This window comes from Agelaius tricolor, unplaced genomic scaffold (genome assembly GCF_023055355.1).
Source record: "Agelaius tricolor isolate 1412-34295 unplaced genomic scaffold, bAgeTri1.0.p SCAF_6, whole genome shotgun sequence".
NCBI lineage: Eukaryota > Metazoa > Chordata > Aves > Passeriformes > Icteridae > Agelaius > Agelaius tricolor.
The window spans coordinates 18,060,734-18,081,357 of NW_027269266.1; the positions used below are offsets into that span (position 1 = coordinate 18,060,734).

The window sequence follows — 20,624 nt, forward strand, 5'->3', positions numbered from 1 at the left end:
GTTGATTTGTGTGTTGGTCTTTTCAGAATACTTGTTATTGTTTCTGTACTGTAAATTTCTGCTAACTTTTCTCTTGGAATAGGAGTTTGCAGAGACTGCCTTTTGTAGTCATGGTCTGTGTCTTCCTAACTCTGGAGAACCCCTCTGATATATAGATAAAAAGAATAAGAAAGCCAAACCCTATGATATAGGGCATGTTTTAAGTGTATGTGTGCATGTTCATAGGTATAAAATTCAGTATAGCAAAGTATCACTCCAATTTATGGGACAAATCTCTAAAAGAAACTTGAGACAGTGTATACGGAGAATGGAGCTACCAAGATTTTCTTTGGCTAAGTGCTTACTCAAGGGAAAAAAAGGTTCATTTACTATTTCCTTTTGGGGAAACTACTGCACTTTAGAATATTCTAGGACTATTCCATTTTGCTTTGTACATGGTATGTGGAACAGCCTTCAGACCTTCAAGAGAATATTGATTCCCTCCAGCTTCATAAATATTCCATTTGTTTCTACGTGTTAGAAGCTGCACCAGTCATCTTAACTTACCTGAACTTTTTATCAAGGCTCATTCTTAGACCAATGAAGTATCCTGTTGGCTCTCTCCTATAGCTCTCCTAAATCATAAAGACACAACTTCAATTTAAAAAAGAAATCTTTGAAGCAAAACAAGCAGAAATTGATTCACCATTGATTAGGTGCACAGAGCAGCCACTGAAGTCCACAGCAGTAAAGCACCTGCTTGCAGTTAACCATTGTAACGTGTTTATATGCTCAGGCACAGAAGTCAGGTTTTCATCTGGGATATCAGAGCCAAGACCTGCAGCTCTGAAGGCCCTTAGGATGGAGTAGAAAAGAAGCAGATTTTGAGTCAGAAAGTGGTAGTCCTTTTTTATTTTCCCTCGAAGGCCAGCTGCTTTCCAAGACAGTTGGTACCTTCCCACATCACTCTTCCTGTCAACTTCATCAGTTCAGCTGGCGTGGAGAAGGGGAGGCCTAATCCCACGGGATCTAAGAGTGTTTTTGGGAATATTTCATTAGCAAAAATGCTGATGCCTCTGCTTCTGAGACAACTCAAGTTTTATAAGCAGTTTGTCAAAAGCGTTTCTGCTTTACACAGTCTGTTTATAATGATTCTTACATTTTCTTTTAGTGCTCTCTTCAGGAACCTTCTCTCACTGTTACTATTAACAACAGCAAGGTCTGCAGAATTCTTCCTGCAAAACTCTTGGGCTCTTTCCATGGAGACCTGTTCTTTGCTGATATAGTAGAGCTTATCTTCATATATGACCCATCCATCTGCAGTGGTTTTATATTCTGGAAGATAAATAAGGTACCCTTAAATTTTATATGTGTTGAACACAGAAGCTTTTTGTAGAATAACAATTTTAGGACAAAAATTATTAATAATAAAAAAAAAATTAGATACAAAGACCTACCATATGTGTCAATTGGTTCAGGTTTTAATAACACTCCTGCAAAAGAAGAAAATAGAAGGCATGATACATCTCTTTAGAGTGTTATGATGTAGCTTATGACTGACTGCAAGAAGAAATAGGAATAGAGCAGGATTCTTCACCCCATTGCAATTGACTAGTAAGCCGGTTTAGCCACACAGTTCAACTTCACATTGCTCAATATGCAAGGTCATCTACTTTACCTTTGTATCATAAGCAGTGCTTCACTTCAGCAAAGCCATAGCTTTGGCTGAATCACATTCCTGCACAAAGCAAGGCAAGGGAAAATTGCTCTTCCAAGCCTGTAAGTCACAGCAGACTTATCTGAAACACTTTAAACTGTGGCATACAGCTCCTTTACTGATCCATAAGTAGATATTCCATAATTCACCTGGGGGTATTTTCATCAGGAGGGAGAAAATTTCCACTAAATTTATTTTAGCTCTACCAAAAAAAAGTGTCTGAGTAATATTCATAAACAAAAGGAAATATGACTTTATGTATGTGCATATATATATATCTAGGTATAGATATATGTATAGATGATATAAAAATATAAAATAACTGTGAATTATTTCTGGTTGGGATACAAAAAGAAATAGCATTGCTATGAAGCATTGCTTTTCCAAAACCAGTTGAATCCTGAATAATTCTACAGGAGAACCTGAAGTACCAAGAAATCTGACAAAGTATGATACTTGATTTTTAGCTTCACCTGTATTAATGTAAAAACTAGTATTGTAAGGAATAAAATGCTAGCCCTTACAACTCCTTAACTCCAACATTATAAAAATAAAAGCAAAAGATAGTTAATATTAAAAAAAAATTGTAATCTTGCAAATATGTGGATTATTTATACACCCCATTTTATGTAAAAAAATCTTCAATTCATTCTTATCATTCATAATTGAAAAATCTCAGCCCATAATATTTTACTTAATGCTCTTGACCTCCATTTGGAAAAAGTAGTTCTTCAAAATTTTGCCTCTTTCTCCAGTAACTTAACTTAGAAAGAAACTAATAATTAAAGTTTTTTAATCTTCTTGCCAAAAAAGAAGAAATCTACCTTGTTTTATTTGGCAAACCCAGTTATGCTGCACTTGACAGACCGAAAGAGACCATGGTTCAGAATCTCGCCCACGATGGAATGAGCCACAAAACTGGAGTCGTCCTGAGTTCCTTGGACTACCATCCCAGTTTGTGTACCTAACCTATAGAAGAAATCAACTTTGTTACTCTTTCCATCTCTTTTGGTAGCTGTACTTTCCCCTGGAAAATGGAAACTAATTGCTTTTGTCTCAAAGATTCTGGTTTTAGCTAAAAAGAGCTGGAAACGCAGGGAAAGCTATAAGGATAAGGATTTTACAGTGGGCCAATGATGTCAGTGTTCAGACATGGCTGCCTTGCCATGGAGGGCTTTTTTGTTTGTGCACTGAGCCATACACAGAAGAGAAAGAGGCAGAGGAGCTGTTTCTAATGAACTTTGCCTAGCTGTGAACTTTACCCACACATCACTCATGCTAATTATGTGCAGACAGGGTACTTTTCACTCCACACCTGACCTGGTTCAAAACTACATTGTCCAGCATCTCTCTGGTGGCAGTGACCATGTCATGCACCAATTCAGCATTACTTTTTCCCTTCCCTGTGGTTAATGAGGATGGGATTATGACTTTAGGGAGGGAAGTCATATCCTACAAATCTAGAGGATGTACCTCTGAAGAGACTGACATCCAAGTGGTAAGGGAGACACATGTGATACAATCTACTTATTATTGCCAAGAATTCTTGATAACATCCCTTTCTTAAACTTTTGTGGAAAGTAATGTGAACAGGATAAGATAAAAGATCCTTGCTTGTGTTAAAAAAACCCAAAGAATAGGGAGTAGTAGTAAATGGAGGGTAATAAAGAGTAGACTCCTAAGGAATGTTCTTCACAGCTGTTGATACTTGCATGGGCTCAAGAGGTGACTGGATAAATTCCCATAAATAAATAAATTACAATTACAGATATGAGCTCCAGTTTTAAAAGACCCTGAGCTGTCACTTACTGGGGGATTCAGGAGTACACTGGGAAACATGCTCACTGTTTCATTAACTTTTTAGACATTTATGTTTTTATGTTTTGACCTTAGGTGTAAATATTATCTTCTCAGAAGAGAAAATAAATTGGAGTGTTACACAGAAAACCTACAGAATCTGATGAGATGCAGATAATTTCCATGTATTCCAATGTTTAGCTGTGATATTAGTCATGACAATACAGATTAGCAGCTACATGAATGTTTGTAAGATTGGTGGTTTCTTAAATGAGGATAACAGCAAAAAGCCAAAAAGTACATATACAAATCCCAAAGTATCTTAAGCAAACAAATATGATGAAAAATTAAGATACTCACTGGAGAGCCATCACTCCAGGCAAATCCTTCATCTGGATTCAAGGAAATTATACCAAGCCAAACTGTTTCAAACATACAGAGACTGGCTCTAAAAGAAAATACAGAACAGAGCAGTGAGTAAACATCCAGAAATACATAGTTGAACTTCCTAGAGCACATTGTAAAAGCAGTGAAGTTGCAAATTTCCCTATAATCTTTGGTGAAGTGCATACACGTGTTCTTCATAGAAATGTGTAATATTTCTCTGGTTCAGTGTCAATAGCTTAGTTATCATACTTATTGATAGCATTGATCATGTATTGCCCTAATGTACTATTCAGGCAGGGAAAACCTTCACAGATTCAAAAAGTGGTTTCAGCACTGACCACTGAAAAGTTGATACATGCCTACTTCAAGTAGATACATTGATCATATTTTCTACCATTGTAGAAATACCACTAATTTCATGTTTCTAAACTAAATCTAGTAATCCTGATACTGGTGGAGATTTTTTTTAAATTTTTCTTGACACAAATCACTCTTTTTTCCATGAAAAGGTTAAAAGAGTACTGAATAGATAAATTTCAAAGTATCACAGGTCTTTTGGCTTGTGAGGAATCCATACATTTTAGAAGTCATCTAGGATCATTCATAATAGTTAATATGAAAAGTTTTTGAATCTGGTATGGTAAACACATGTCAAATACCAACCTTATTGCTTCAATTAGTAATGGCATCTCCTCCTTAGTGTTAATGGTGACCAGATCCCCTCCTATTTGTCTGCAAAAATCTCGAGCTTCAAACCATGATTTCTTTCTAATAGTTGATCTGCAAAAACACTATGGGGAAATTAATTTAAAACATATTATATACATGTTACAATAATTAAAGAATTATAGTCTTGCTTAAACATAAATGAGGTTTCATATGAGCTGAGTAAAAGTTCCTAAGAGAAATAGCATTTCCCACTGGTTTCTAGAATTTTTACACTACAGCTGCCTACCTACTTAGCATAGTGGTAAGAAAAAAGGAATTGCTAGAGGAGAAAAGGAAATACTGCTCCCCAACTCTCTTTAATTTGTTTTAACTGAAGAAGAGCCCAAGCCAGCTTCCATATGAAGGGAAAGAAGAGTAGCTGTGTTTGAGAGGCAAAATGGTTTGGGAGGAGTCTGAAGATTCAAGCAAAAGAATGACCTCATGGTTATTTACAACTCCCACTTTACATTTGCAGTATGATGTCTAACTGATTTAAGAGAAAATAAGCACAGATTTTGACCAAAGTTAAAATTATGATTTGGGGATAAAGGAGCTCAAATAAATAGCATTACAGAAGAATTTGAAAGAAATTATAAAAAAAAAGGAGAAGGACCCATTAATTCAATAAAGTGATAAAAATATTAACACCTTACACTTAGCACATTTCAACTTTGCACGATCCCAAATCACTGTTTGCACATTACACTCATTTCTTGTTCAAACTCCTTTTTTATACCTGCTCAGATACAGCTGACTGTACTTCAAACACAAATTTTCTGTAGCTTTGCATGAGGATCTCTCCAGTAAATGTCCTTCATAAACACTGGTTTAATTAACCTTTCACATGACTTTTTATCCTTTTTTTTGTGGGGTAATGTGCTGATTTTAGCAAGCTCCAGCCTGAGGCATTGTGCTGCTGGATGCTGCCATTCACTGTTTCTCTGTTTGTTCCCTGAACTGGCCCATGTCTCAGGCAAACACACCTTTGCACAACAGGCATAAAGAGCAGCACCAACAAACCAGCTTTTCTGCCTCTGCTGTTTCATACAGAATTTTGACATTTTTCTTTTAATAATTTAATATAGAGTTGTATCCTGTTTTTTCTTTTCTTTTTCTTTTTCTTTTTCTCTTTATGGGCCCTTGATATTTTTGTTCCTCTTCTTCCATTTCCTGCTCCAGTTCCTTCAACCCCTGAAGCACAAACTTCCTCATTTTCTTTCCTGTGCCCTTCTCCCCTCCCTTCCCTTCCCTCCCTTCAACCTTATCTTTCTTCCTTAGTTTCTCCCCCCTCATGGATATTTTCCTTAGAAGAATTCTGGGGGTTTTGTTTTTTACTCTATTCCAATCTCAGATATTGCAAAATGAAGATGTCAGTTCTTTTTTTTTTCTTTTTTATTTTTTCCCCACCCAAGCTTCTTCTTTTAACTATTTAGGCACTTACTTTAAAACAGGAACTTCTATAGTTGTTTGATACCCAACCTTCAGGGCATGTGGGGACCAGAGCAGTAGTTGGAACAGGTGGAACTGTTGCACCCTTTGCCCACTGTTTGCAAATATATTTTTGCTTTGTCTCACAGTCAAGAACATCCCATAATCCAGCTGCAGTCCCTGTTTTCATGGCTACACATCCTGGATTATTTCCTTTAAGGGAAAAAAAAGACCATAAAAAAACCCAAAAACAAACATGCTGGATATTTTCTAAAGTGTGAATTATTTAATTCTGTCAGAATCTTTGAGCAGCAGCCATTCACTTTTTGCCATGCAATAACATTTGAAAAGAAAATTTGTATTTTAGGTGGTTTTCATACAGGCAGAGTAGCATTTTCTGTTTGAGGAGGTCATGATCAATATAGAATTCTACTTTTTTTTTAATTTTAAATATCCTGCATAATTAATTCTTTGGATAGAAAGTAGAGTGAGAGTTTTTACAGTGAAATCTTGTGTTTTCAAGTGAGAATCTCATTTCTATTTATGTTAAGCGTGTTTTACATGAGATAACATTACCTTGGGCACGAGTTGTTTTCACATAGATGGCAGCAGCCCCACTGGCACATACAGAGGGCAGGGATGCAAACCTAGACAGCTTCAGGGTGAAATTTGTCCCATGATGTTTGCTGTAATTTTAGATTTCTCTCTCAGAGGGAGACAGAGCTGCCTACATCACACAAGATGCAGTCAAATGCACAAAATGGGCTTATTCAATGGCATATTTGTGCTCTTTCTTTATTTCCTAAGTATTTTTAGCATTTTATTTGGGGGTTTTTGTTTGACTTTTTTTTTTAATTTCTGTTGGGCACAGACCTGATGTCTTAATGGACCTGTTTGCCGTGGTGCCATGAGCTGAAATGAAATTCAGCTATAGATCCATCATTTTATGGCAATTTAATACATGTGTTTGTTCCTGAGAGCATCCTTTGCCTGCATCAAAATTCACCTACTGTTTTACTGATCATGCTCAGTCACTTATTCTTCTGATACCGTCCTGAGTTTTCTCACAGGCACATCTTTGCTATCAGAAATAATTTACTCTCATCAGCAAATCTTGCCACTTCATGACTGCACATTTTCCACATGGTCTGCAAATATATTGAACAGCATGGGCTTTGGCACAGGTCATTATGGGGTTCTGTTGGTGAGCACACTTCCTCAGTTAAAAAATAGACCCCATTAAAAAAATCCACCTTCCAGTCAGTCCCTTTTTATCAATACTTTTATTCATGTAAGAGCTTTTCTGTGTTATATTAGATTAGCTGAAAGGCTTTTGGTAATTGAGATAGACCACACTAACTAGATTTCCCTCATTCATATGCTTTCACATACTGTGTGGAGCTCTGAGAGACCTATAAGCATGACCTCCCTTTCCAGAAGTGATTTTATGTATCTTTTCCACTATTTATTCTTTATTTCAGATTCAGTTAATTTACTAATGACTTATTCATCTGTATTTCCCCATATCTCTATCATACAGATATGTATTTCCCCATATCTGTAACCATTTTAAATGTTGGCACCAAATTTGTCTTCTAGCAAAGCTTAGATGTCAAGGCAGCTTTAGCAGGAAAGCTAAAGCTAAAGCTCTCTTTACACATTAAAGAGAAGGGTTAATTTCATGAAATCTTAACAGTTCCTGGATACTTCTGCAGCCATGCTTAGTCCTGACTTCATGCCATCAATTTCCTCCATAATCTATTTTCTTGATATTTCAGCTTGAAATAGACTCTTCAAAGATACCCTCACAAAGAAACTTTCCAGCACAGAAAGTCCATTTTCTTCTCAGTGAACACAGATGCAAGGAAACAGATTTTTCTTTACTATACCAGCCTGATTGTTGAGGAATGAGTTTGCTGTGGGTAGTTTGGTTTGCAAGCTGCAGTGCCAACTCAAGATTGAGCTCTGGCTGGTGGGACCCAAGGCAAAGGGCTGTGAACTGGTGCTGACCCTTTGCATAGCAAAAGGCACAGGCACCAGTGGTCCAGAAGATGACTGGACACCCAAAGGCTCAGCAGGGGCCAAGGACCCCAGACATTGCTGCATTTAGACTGTAAAACAGCCCAGGGTTTCCTCTGTTCATGGACCTTCCTTGGAAGCACTCAGCTCAAGCTGTTATTTTATTATTGCACCATGTTTGAATTATTTTACTGACCAAAAAATCCGGGGAAACCTGGGTTCAAGCTGTTGAGGAAACCTTGTCTGACTGTGTGAGTGTGGGGGTGTAGCTGGGGAGCACCTTGGTCCCAGCTCAGGTGGTGTGAGTGTGACTCCAGAGTGGCACTTGGATGGTCAGAGAGGGAAGATTCCTTAACATGACCTCTGTGTGCTCTCCTCGTGCTCTGATCATCTTCTGATAGCAGAGACTCCCTGGCAAGATTTTTTTCTTATGGTATTTGCTAAGGTTTTGTTAGTCTTTGTCTTTCATATTTTTTTATTGTTTTTATTTTATATTTTATAGGTTTTCAAGAAAGACTTCAGACAAATAATCACTGAGAGGAACGTAGCATATCCCACAAAAAGATTTCCTCATGGCATAATGAAAACTTGTTTTCTGTGCTTCTGCACAGTATGAACCCATTAATGCAGTTTTCTTAGTATCACACATAAAAATAATAATGGCACAGTGATTTTTGATACTTTGAGTTTGTAATTCTAACTTAAAATCCATATTCCAGTTGCTCTGTTTCAATCTCTTCTCCCAGGCTAACTTTTTCACTAGAGGGACAAGTGTGGAATAGTCTTAGGACCCATTTGTAACTCCTTTTATCTCCCTGTGAAGACAGGCCAAAACTTAGTCTTATGGATAAATATATCAGATGTTCTAATATAAAAGTGCAGTTTAAAATTTTCCCTTTGAAATTAGACTATGGGATATGAAAAACTGCAAGTACTTGTAAAATATACCAAAAGTCTAAAATGTAAAATTCAGAGGACTATATACCAACCTAAATAGGGACCACCTTGTCAGAGAGCACCCACCATCCCTCACCACAGCACCTACCAGGCATTCCTGCATCCCAGTGTGTGAAGGAGACAGCTTCACCATTGGCCCAGCTGAAAGTGCCTTGATCCTGCACATCAGAGAGGCCAAGCCAGAAATACTTCTCAGGCCTCAGCCCAACAAGGCTGGTCAGATAGGCTTGTTCATATCTGTAAAAAACATCATCAAAATGCAAGTGAAAACAAAGGCATTTACCCAAATCCTGTCAGTCTAATGTGATGATGGATTTTTTCTCTTATTCCTTGCCTCAGGCTGGGGGAGAAGACCCCACATAGGATTCAGATTCCATATGAACAACATAAAAAAGCAAGACTTTTTTGCTATTCAACTAGAGACCTCATCTGTTACTTAACCATTTTGCTGCTTGGTGTTGTGTTAGCTTTTCTAGGAATATTTCATAAGATATAATCTTTAGATATTTAAAAGCAAAGAAAAAAGTCATTATCATACCTACTTTCAACTGTGGCTAAGTAACCTTCTTCTCCTTCACAAGTGGTGTTTGCTTCTGAAAATGTTGCTGGAACATGTCCAATAAAATAGCAGTAGATCCCATATCTTCTCCAGCCCTGTAACATGATTTTGGGATTTTCATACAAATTTTAAATAATTGGGGTACCATGTATTAAGTGAAATATGACATTTAAAAATTAATGAAGCACAATGATCATGAGTTTTATGAATGAGAAACTTTTTGCAGTGAAATTACAGATTCCTCCTAAGTGGTTTCTGTAAATAGTTTTTTAAAATTTAGAGTAACTGAGATAGAGGGAGAAATTTAATAATAAATAAAACAAAAAACCCTTCCATGTAAATAATACAAATAATTCAAATAATTCTAATGGATTCTCAATGTACCTATTTCATCTGAGAAACTGATGTTCCATTCTCCCACACTTACTTTTTTGCAACCTGCAAGGCTACTTTCTTCTTCTCCAGCTGTTTGTGACGTAGCTTTTCTTTTACAAATGTAGCCAGCCTTCTTGTCACAGACATGGTCTGCCCAATAGCCATTCTGTGCCAGGGAAAAGTTTGAAATAAAATAAGATAAAGATGAATAATCTAAAGGAGATAAATAATGTCTTTCTTTATAATGAAAATTATTTGTCCTCTTTCTCCTTAATTTTTAAATTGAATATTTTTCCTTATCTAATTTTCCTATATGATATCAAAACCAAATCTGCTCACATTCTGTGAAAGAGTAGACTGGGCTATAGCAGTATAGCCTCAGCTGGCAGGGATAAGAGGGGACAAGAGGGGATAAGAGGGGAACAGCTCCCTGACCTGTTGTGCTGAGTCCTGCACAGGCAGTTGTGCTATGGGATGGCAAAGAAGCAGGTGAAGAGAAGCCAACAAGAATCAGAGATCCCCATATACCATCATTACCACCAGAGGAAAAGGAGATCATGTTCTCAAAATACCTGCAGAGACCTGGTTTGTAGCCCTAATAATTTCATTTGTGACTTTCAGATGTACTTATTTTCACCAGTGATGCAGTAATGCTTTTGTTTTTTATAAAGGTCACATTCAATCTCATTCTCAAACTCATTCAATTCAATCCCTACATCTCTTTCTTCTGGCTTTAGCCATTTGCTGAAACAACAGAGCATGTTATTCTTTTATTAAGTAGTTATTTTCAGTATGGAAGTACAATATGTATTGAGCAATGTCACCTGGCCCTTGATCAGGACACAATCTTCTGGCCTGTTGTTTGTAGTGGATGGCTCTCCCAGGTGCCATTTTGTGTAGGTCACTGGGCTACCATCACTCCACTCAAAATACATTTGAACCTTACGGTCATTCAGCCCAATCCACAGCTTGTCTGTTGGCTCTGGAGATGGAAACAGAGATAAGACCTCTTTTGTCACTCCACCCTTTTCACAGCACCAACCATTAGGCTTTGGACATATAATTCTTTTCACAAATTTATGCAGCATGTTCTATGATAATTTTATTAAATAATACAAGACTGTATGCTTTGGAAAATTAGGCTGTAAGGAAATTCTTGCACTGGGTGAAAAACGTTGTTCTTCCTCCTCATAACAGTGGGTGTGAATTACCAGCCTAATGCTGATACACCATGATGGTAGGATAGAAGTCTGAATAGTTACTTTTCAGTTCCATTGCACTGGTCAAATTTTAGAATACTGCTTTTATGTAACTTGGAGTGTGAATGTTTTAAGCTTCTTTCAACAAAATGAAAAAAACATTGAAAGCCCCTAAGCGCAGCCCCCCGGACCTAGATCAATTATTCTGGCAATAAATAAAATCAGAGTTTTGACAACATGCATAATTCATCAGGAGCTATCAATGTCTTGTTTCCCATACAGGCAAAGGCAAGAGACCCCCTGGAAATACTCACTGTACCCAAGCTGAGACACCATAAAGCTGTGCTCCTCAAGGCTATGGATGCTGGCCAAGTGACTCCCTTCCTTCTGACAAGAGGTCAAAGCTCCTTCCCATCCTTTGCTGTCCCTGAAGATCTTGTAGCAGTGATCCACATAAGACACCCATCCAGCTGGGCAGGTAACAGGCCCAGGGTCACCTAGGAACACATCCCAAGGCTTTACAGCTCCAAATGCTGTGCAAGGGACATGACACTGAAAATATTTCCCCCTCATCTGTGCAAAAGTTCTAAACTAAGAATTTTCTTTTGAAATTCTCATCATTAGGAAATGATGAACACAGAATACAAAATGCAGTAGACATAAATGTGATTCTCTAAACCAGGCAATTTTTAGCTTGGAGAAGGGAAGCTTTTTAATACAAGTAATATCTAATACAAATTATAAGTTTAGTCAAATATTTGCAACAAATATATTAATTTTGTAATGTATTAATCAAATGTATTATTTTTGTAATTCATTAATTTTATTAGCTTCTGTAGCGCCTAGTACTTATTTGTCAGACAGGAGAAATCAGACATTATCTGCAGCTAAGTGTAAAAGTTTAATGAATTTTCAAAGGATTAAGTATATTGATAGAGTAAAAGCCATCAAGACAAATTTATAGCTAGATGAATATATGGTGTCACACCATATATTCATACACTTAAAATATCTTTTCTCACTTCAATGTGTTGATCTTTCACTGTCTTGATCTTCCATCACTTCTGCAGTGAACTCTGAACTTGCTTGTCTGGGTGCTGGTTGACCACAAGTCATGGAGAATGACTTAGAACTACACTAAGTTAGGCATCTTTCTTTCTTGGGCTTATATTTACTAATGTCCCGCTTCTGAAAAATAATTTTTGGATTGTTCTCCCTTTTGACAGTCAGAAGTCTGTGGACATAAAGGGGAGACCTGGCCCCTGAGACACAGACAGGAGTGACTAGTTGGAAATTCTTTGCTTTTCTGTTTCAGTCTTTGTGTTGTGGAATTGGAGATCAGACTAGAAAGGTTGCAATCGTTGTAAAAAGGAAACTAGAGAAACAAGGAATAGTTCTATTTCTAATAAAATTCTTCTGTTCATCTTTGTCAATATGTTTAGTGATTCAGATAACAGCTTCTACTTTAATTATCAATATATATCAACATACCTGAAGGAACCAAAGTAAAGTTCCTTTTCTTACAAATATAGCCAAGTTTCTGACCACATTCCCAATTTTGCCATTTAGCTTTTGTTTCAGGATTCAAAACCACACAGAGCTTTCCAGATTCTGGAGATGGACTTCCTTTGGGAAAAGTACAGAGAAAAAAATGAACTTTTCTGAATGAAAAACAGAGCTCTAAGGTCTAAAATATGCATGAGAGACCACTCCTGGATGAAGTGATGGAGGTCATGTCTTTCCCAGGTTTGGTTAGTGTTTCCAGTAGTGGAAATGTCTGTATGAAGTGTAGTATGTAAGTTAGGTAAGAGGATACAAACCTGTAAACTCATACTTCAGCTGCTAGTCAAGAAATGGAAGACTGAATATTTTTGGGATAGGCAGTGTTGCTTTCACAGCTAAAATATTTTTGCAATATGTTGAAGGTTTCTGTCTTATATTGCTATAGAAAAAGAGATTTTTCTAAAGCTAAAGCAATAAAAGCTAAAATACTTATCTCATGGCTTAACTGTCTGATAGTAAAGATTACAGCAGTATTTGAGTTATGTATCTTTTCTCTCTGGAAATACAAAATCAAACAAAGTCACATCTACCTGGAGCCCAGTTTAAGTACTGGAAAGGGCTGCCTCCAATCCACTCCCATCCACTACTCAAGTCCAGTCTGTTGAGTCCAATCCACAGTGCAGAATCTGTATCTTCTGTTAATTCTAAGTTACAAAAATAAGAGGAATTATTTTATAAATCTCATTTGTATTAACAATGGTCACTAACAATGTCTCTAGGAGGACTTGTATTCCTAAATAGAAAATTGTAAATATCTGTACATACTATGGAACCTAATACATTGAAATATGCCAAAGTTTGAATACTGTAAGAAAGCAAACAAACAGAAACTCCCTGTTTTATTCTGTCAACTAATGCAAAATGAACACAGATTATATCCACAGAGTATATTCAAAACAAAATTGTTTCTGCAGAACAGGCTAAATTCTGTACATAGAAGTAGAATTATTGGTAGAGTATAAATATAAACAATAATAAAAATTTGTTAGAAGTTAAATTAATCCTTAAAACCAACAATAAATATTTCTTCCATATAATTTCTTCATCTATATGTGGATACATAAGGCTGCAATTTGATATCTGTAAATAACTGATATTTTTCAGTTTGCCAAGAGAATGAAAAAAGCAGCTGTCAAAACAGCATTTGAAACAAAACAAGTCCTTATTTTGGCATAAAGATTAATCTTTTTTTCTTTCTTTTATTTTTTTTTTTAAGTTTCCTTTTGATCAAAAGTAAGTCTTTTATTTATTTTTCAGGATTTTTTCCTCCATTAAAAAAAATATATATAAAATAAGATTTGTAATATTTGTAAATATGAAGTCAAACTGTTACACTTATGTCGCTATAGGACACGAAAGAACACAAGCTCACCACTGTTCTCAAGGTGAAGAAAAAAGGGAAGTTTATTTTCTGACTCCAAGATTTATAGTTTTCCAAAAGTGGCAGTGGATTGGAGGGTGACAGTGCCACCTCTCTAATGACACTGGACAAACCAACAGTCTATCAACTCTCTCTTCCTCCATAAAGGAATGCAAAACAATGAGTTATTTACAGAAAGTGTGTGAGAAAGTTTACTACAAGAATGTCAACATCAGAAGGCTTAGAAACTCTTAAAAAACCAGAGTAACACACTTGCAGGATGCTGGAATACTTTGAATTCTATGTAAATTTGGCAGCAATTTTGATATGAACTTGCAAATTATAAAATATTTTGTTTTCTTGCCCACACATATTTCGGTCCAAAGCCAATGGCCAAAATCATGCTAAATAATCCTTAGCTATTATGATGGCCTGAAGAGATCCTGAATGTAACCCAGGGTTTGCTCTACTGCCTTACCTTTAAGGTATGTTTGTTCATGAATGTCTGTGATACTCAGTAATTCTGCGTTTTGCTGCTGACAGCTCTTCCTGGCTTGGTGCCATGTGAGAGCTGAGTCAAAATTTATTTGGTAGTGAATATTTGTTGATAGATCTGTAGTCCATGTGCTGTCTTGATCTGTAGAAAGAATAATAACAGCAGAGGTCATAGTAACTTGCCAACAGAAAACTGAGCTGCAGGTTCTTGTTCTGTGTAGCAGGTTTTCATTTGTCTCCTTAAATTTACCTGGGCTGCTCTTTCAAGACCACTGAAAATGTTATGAGCAGATGGGGAAGGACAAAATTAAGGCCAGTAAGCTGACAGGTAAAGGTAGCCTATACTGCCTCCTGTTCCATGAAGAGAGACAGGAATTACCACAGGGCAAGTGATTACAGAGGAAAATACATTGCATGGAGTGTCAATACATTGTGTGAGAGAAGTCCCAGGAGAACATTTTGAAATATTTGTGCAACATTTCCTTCTCTCTCTGGACAGCAGCTTCCACTGAGAGCTGTAAGAACTAATTATAGACCTGAATTTAGCATCAAAACCTTTCATAGATAACTCCCATTCCCATTCAAAGAGCCTCTGGATGTGCCTGTCACACAGCAATGGTGCTGAGCAGCACCATGCTCCTCCTCTGATTACCTTTACATCTTTGATTTGTTGAAGATATCAACATTCTCAATCAAGCACAACACAAAATTTTATCAGGAAGTTGATCATTCCCAAAACTCAGTATGAAGATGAATTTTTAAAAAAAGAACTGAAAGCTGGGACTACCGAGCTTTCTGAAAACTCTGAAAATTATTCAATGACCCTATGCCACACCTTCAGGGCTCAGTGTGTGAGGTATCTCTGCAGGAAAGCACAGTTGACTCCCTAGTCAAATGTGTGCCACACTGAAAGTCCATTTTAAATCAAGTGGAGTAAAGGCCATTCTAATAAAAAAAGACAATGCTGAACAGGAGCCATGGGGAGAAATACAAAGGAAAGATGAAATGTGTCAGGTGGAGATTTCAACATCATGAATGCAAAGCTCTCCAGGCCGTAAAGGGAGATAGACAGAGAAGTGACCACAGAACTCAAAGAAAGTGATTGAAATTGCAGAGAAATGCCAGGCAGATGTCAATGGAGTGGAAAGGCCACTTCCTGGACAATATGAATAGGGCTTAAAAGCATGGATACAAGGACACATTCCACTTTAGCAAAAAAATATGTTCACATGAGAATCATGCAAATTGAAACATTAACTTCAACATCAATCTTCCTACAGTGCTCTTTTCTGTGCCCACATCCACCACAACAGGAGTCCTCAGAGAAGGGTTGTACCACAGTGACAGCACACATCCTGGCTGGGAAGCAGTAAGGAGCTTAGAATTATTGTGCTGCTCAGCAACACCCCCACAGCAAGTGGGAACTGAATGCTGATTTACTCTTCAATCACTCTCTTCACATCTTTGTGCAACATGTCATTTCTTTGCGTAGTGAGCTGCGGCCCGCGGCTACGCATCATATACTAAACCACATCTCGTGAGTTATGAGTAGTTCTTATGCAGGCAATCATATTCTGTTCATGCAGGTTTGCCAGAGGCCCACTAAAGGGCACCTGGGAGGGAGCAGGTGCCTCACCTGAGGAGGGGCAGAAGCCATATCTCTGGTCCGTGTCGTAGTCGGCGGTGGTGGCGCACCAGAGCCGGCCATCGGCGCGGCCCGCGGCCGTGCACTCCCCCCACCACTGCTGATCGTACACGAAAGGGAACACACACGGCGCCCCAAAAGCATTTCCCTGCAGCGTGAAGGTCTCTGAGGAGAAAAAATGATAACATGAGTATGAAAAGCAACAAATGAATGTAAAGTGGGGAAAAAGTAAGGTCTGGGGCAGAATTGCACCTCAAAGTGTTTTCAATGGTTCCTGTCCCATAATCATAAAAAAACCAGCACTTTTTCAGACTTCAGCTGCTGACATATATTTTAGAGCAGTGCTATTCTGATATAAAGTAATATATCATGGATGAAGTCTATAATTAAATTTCTGACCAAGACTCTTTTACAATCTTAATAAGGATCCAGAGCTTTACCCTAAGATACTTCTATTTCAAACATTGTTAAGATTTATATAACATGCGCAAGAGCAGGAACTAATATATAAGTCTTGATTCCTGGGAAAAAAAAGTAAACATGTATTAGACTGTCTCTCCGTGTTTTTATTTCAGTGACTATTCTAAGTATCTCGTACAGTGAAGCAGCTTCCCACATGTAAAGCTAAGAGTTCAGCATTCAAATATCCTGTGAGGGGCTTTTAGAGCATTCATTCTGAATTTGGGAATGCCATTCAGAAAAATCAGACTTCAGCTAATCAAAAAAGGTAATTGCACTTGTGACTGTAATTACTCCATGAGTGTCCTCATCTGCTGAATCAAAAAAGCCATGCTTCCTCTGCTTAAATCAGAACTTTCAGACCTTTCTCAGCACTCCCATATTGTCCTTCCTTCATGGGGATGTAAATTTCATAACCCTGTGACTGTATAAGAAACTTATCAGTGTTTATGTCCTCTGTTAATAATTTAGTGACACAATATGGTGAGAAATAGTGACTTTAGAGAATACTTATACATAGTACAGAATGCTATACATAGTATGAGAGTAATATGTATATACACATTCACTAATAATATGTGTTTATAGAATATATAGAGGGTACATGTACCCTCTATATAGTACTTGAAATATTAATGTACTATAATGCATAGACTGAAAAAGTGTGTGTATGTAATACATGCTTGGACATAAATATTACATTTAATTCAAAGTTAAGTACCTCAATGCATGGATTTTCTAAAACTCTGGTGGTCAGTGAAGGAGTCAGAATAGTCAGAGCCAAAGATCCCAAATATTCTAACACTCACAAAGTAATTAATGCAAAGAAGGAAAGAATAAATTTTTTGTACCTTCATATCCTTGGGAACATAAAATATCGATGGCCCCATATATATTCCATTTATTCTTTGCACTCAGCTCCTTCTTTAACAAAACGTTATCATGTTCTTCATTCCCAGGACTGAAAAATAAATCTTCTCCTTGGATTGCAAGGAGGCTTTCATTTCTGCATTCCCACCACTGGAGCTCACTTTTTGGATTACAGGGATACAGGGTGACCATGGCCTGATCCTTCTTCAATGGCACCCCCAGGCATAGTTTAAGTTTCACACTCATAAGCTGATGATCTGTGATCCACCTGAATTTTTGTGATTCGTTGTCTTGATTGCAAGTGGCAGTTCTAACTGACTGTGCAATAGATGCCTCAAGACAGAGCCTGTTGACTTTATTATACAGTAAAAATGTTTTAATGTCTGTAAAACAAAACAACACATAGCAAATAGTTATTATAGAATATATATGTATAGTGGATACGTGATATTATTCTGCTTCCTATTCACATGTACAAGAAGTCCTTGTATTCATGTCAGATAAAAACACTCTATTCTTCAACAGGGTCCAGAGCAACATCAATTCTACTGATTAAAAATAAAGTAGACAATAGAAAATGTATGTCATGGCTATACATCACCATGCTGTGGATCAATGGTGGGCAGCAGCAGCAGCTGAGCACAGCTTGTTGGATGGTTTCACATCAGTGAATTACCTCAGCCACACTGCCATTACCATTGCCTTGTTCCATCCAACCTATCCCCAGAGGCATGGCCTCATAGACCTCTGATCTCTACGAACTTTTCTCACCCTTCCAGATCTTACAGATCTCCTAGTGGGCACACAGCCATCTTTGCTGAGCCATTTGCCTCCCCTTCCCCAAATCCACCTTTCCTTTCTTTTCATCATATTAATGTGAGTGAACCAGTCTGGGCTTCTCAGGGGTCACCTGGGCTCCTCAGCCTTGCTGACTACAAGATCTGCCATCCCCTACTATGAGCCACGCACTATAAAACTAGGAATGACTTTGGGAAGCCAGTTGCAGTCTGAGAAAGTAGCAAAGACTGGGGAATACTAGCATCTGGCACTTGCCAGTGTCTAAAGGCTGGTGAAAGTTAGAAGGTGCACCTGCACCAGAAATTGGGTCCCCAGCTCTCCAGGAAGTTTATCTGATCAAGCCTGAAGCATTGGCTGCAAGGTAAGGTAGAAACAGGGGAGCTAATTTCAGTCCTGCAATGAGTTTATCAGCAGCAGTTGTGAACCGTGCCTGTGAATTTGCTCTGCTGCCTTGTCTTGTACTTTGTGACCCAGCTGGTTGTATTTCCTGCCAAAGCTTGTGGGATTCATAACCAGTTTTCATCCCTGATACATGTCTTGAGCAGTGGGTGTCATATTTAATAAAAAATGTATTTAAGAAGTTAAAGACATTTCCTTAAAAAGCTTGCAAAAGGATTGAAGTCAATTTAATTGATAATATACAGTACACTGAAAATAATTCTTCTGGCCTGCAGGGAGACTGTTGTGATTAAAAAAATACCATATACTCTGAGACAATCTGTGAAAATCCTCAGGAGTTAGAAAGGTGAAAGGATTTAACCTTAAACATTCAGGTCTGCAGAATACTTACAAGAGAAGTGCAGCTAAAGGGGTAGCTGTAGTGTTGTACACTGAAATTCCACAAGATATTTCCTAAACTTAATCAAATTTTATTTTTAAAAAATCCATCCACTTTATCAATGTCAGTGAATTCAATGAGTCTTTTCAAAACAGTGGATGAAACCCCCTTTACAGCCATCATTTGTAAATATCTTAATATCCTGCCAATATTTCTGCATTTCACCACTCCTGAAGATTTTCCCTGTCTGATTTTGCAAAGCATTACCCAGACACCAACAGCTCAAAAATCAGTTGTAAAAAATTAAATAATTTCTTAAAACAGCTTTTAAACATGCATTTTATTAGGTCTGATCTTCTGGGGTTATTGAAATGATAGTGCCACTATATATTAATAAAACCATTAAGGATTGAGTCTCTGGTTCTTTCTCTAACCATTTCTTTTTTCCTGTGAGGTTGTTCCCCTGCCTCTTGCCTGCCATTAAGAGGTTCCCCATCCCCACACTAATAATGTACATTTTGGCAGTACCACAGAACCACAATCCCCAGAAAAGCCAGAGGAGTGGAAGCACCTTCATGACAACCTCCACAGGAAGCAAGCAGGAGGCACTTACCCACCAGCTGCAAAGAGCTGTGAACAAGAGAGAGAACAAGCAAGAGCCCAGAGAACATAATTGGAAATGCTGTTTCCTTTCCTTTCCCTCCTTTCTGCAAAACCTGGATGGGGAGAGTTGCTGGTGGTAAAGTCCTGCTGAGGAGAGGACAGCGGCTGGTCCTCCTCAGTTTTGCAGGCTGGATGGTTGGGTAAACACTCCAAGTGCTAAATAAGGAAATATTCTGTCACATGCCACATTTCTAAAAAACAGGACTACGTGGCACAAATTCTACCCTCAGAAAAGAATGGCATCTCACTGAGGGCAAACCTTCCTTCCTTGGGAAAGTGGGTGATCCCAAGTTTTTATCACACTACATTCCCACTATCTCTGCTGAGGAGATGTGTGGAACTTGTGGGATCAAATCAACAACTAAATACTAAAGACAGAAATTCTGCCTTAGCTTTTAAATCTTACATCTGAATGCTGGTTGGCAGATACACTCATCAACCTTTTGTACCACCTTTTAGCTGCTTCTTGTTAACTGAGCTCAGCAATCATTGGAAATAATCCACATGCATTTTTGGACTATTGTTTAAATAATGGATAGTGGAAGAACAAATAATTAGTCCAATCATATTTCCTGGATACCAGTATATAGTTATAAAAATAACTGGGAAAATGCCTGTTCTTTATGTTATCTCTATAATTAGTCTTTGTTTTCTTCCTTTGCTTTATCACTGTTTCCTTTCTTATTAAAAAAAAAAGTCTCTACCATTTTCCCATGGGCAAGCACTTCAAGGAGCATCTGGGCAATACTTTTAGTCATATAGTTTAGTGTTAGGGTGTCCTGTGACAAACAGGGAATTGTCCTTGATGTTCCATATGAATTCTTTCCAACTGAAGGTATTCTATGACTCTGTGACCTTTTTTTCCAAG

The 20,624-nt window shown here is 37.6% G+C and overlaps 1 protein-coding gene across 1 annotated transcript in view; it reads right to left on the reverse strand.

Moving 5' to 3' along the window:
* LOC139590925 (macrophage mannose receptor 1-like) overlaps positions 1-19,872 on the reverse strand; it is a 32,811-nt gene extending 12,939 nt beyond the window's left edge. The window contains exons 1-18 of the mRNA XM_071428894.1: positions 19,707-19,872; positions 17,499-17,900; positions 16,180-16,353; positions 14,527-14,685; positions 13,219-13,332; positions 12,617-12,751; positions 11,440-11,622; positions 10,751-10,908; positions 9,979-10,092; positions 9,531-9,646; positions 9,081-9,229; positions 6,030-6,229; positions 4,544-4,671; positions 3,854-3,941; positions 2,521-2,665; positions 1,437-1,472; positions 1,139-1,314; positions 547-614 (exon numbers count right to left, since the gene is read on the reverse strand). Of these exons, the coding sequence (XP_071284995.1) occupies positions 547-614; positions 1,139-1,314; positions 1,437-1,472; positions 2,521-2,665; positions 3,854-3,941; positions 4,544-4,671; positions 6,030-6,229; positions 9,081-9,229; positions 9,531-9,646; positions 9,979-10,092; positions 10,751-10,908; positions 11,440-11,622; positions 12,617-12,751; positions 13,219-13,332; positions 14,527-14,685; positions 16,180-16,353; positions 17,499-17,900; positions 19,707-19,764 (2,603 nt within the window). The 5' untranslated portion in view covers positions 19,765-19,872. The remainder of the gene's footprint in view (positions 1-546; positions 615-1,138; positions 1,315-1,436; positions 1,473-2,520; positions 2,666-3,853; positions 3,942-4,543; positions 4,672-6,029; positions 6,230-9,080; positions 9,230-9,530; positions 9,647-9,978; positions 10,093-10,750; positions 10,909-11,439; positions 11,623-12,616; positions 12,752-13,218; positions 13,333-14,526; positions 14,686-16,179; positions 16,354-17,498; positions 17,901-19,706) is intronic.
* Between the last annotated feature and the right edge of the window lie 752 nt (positions 19,873-20,624).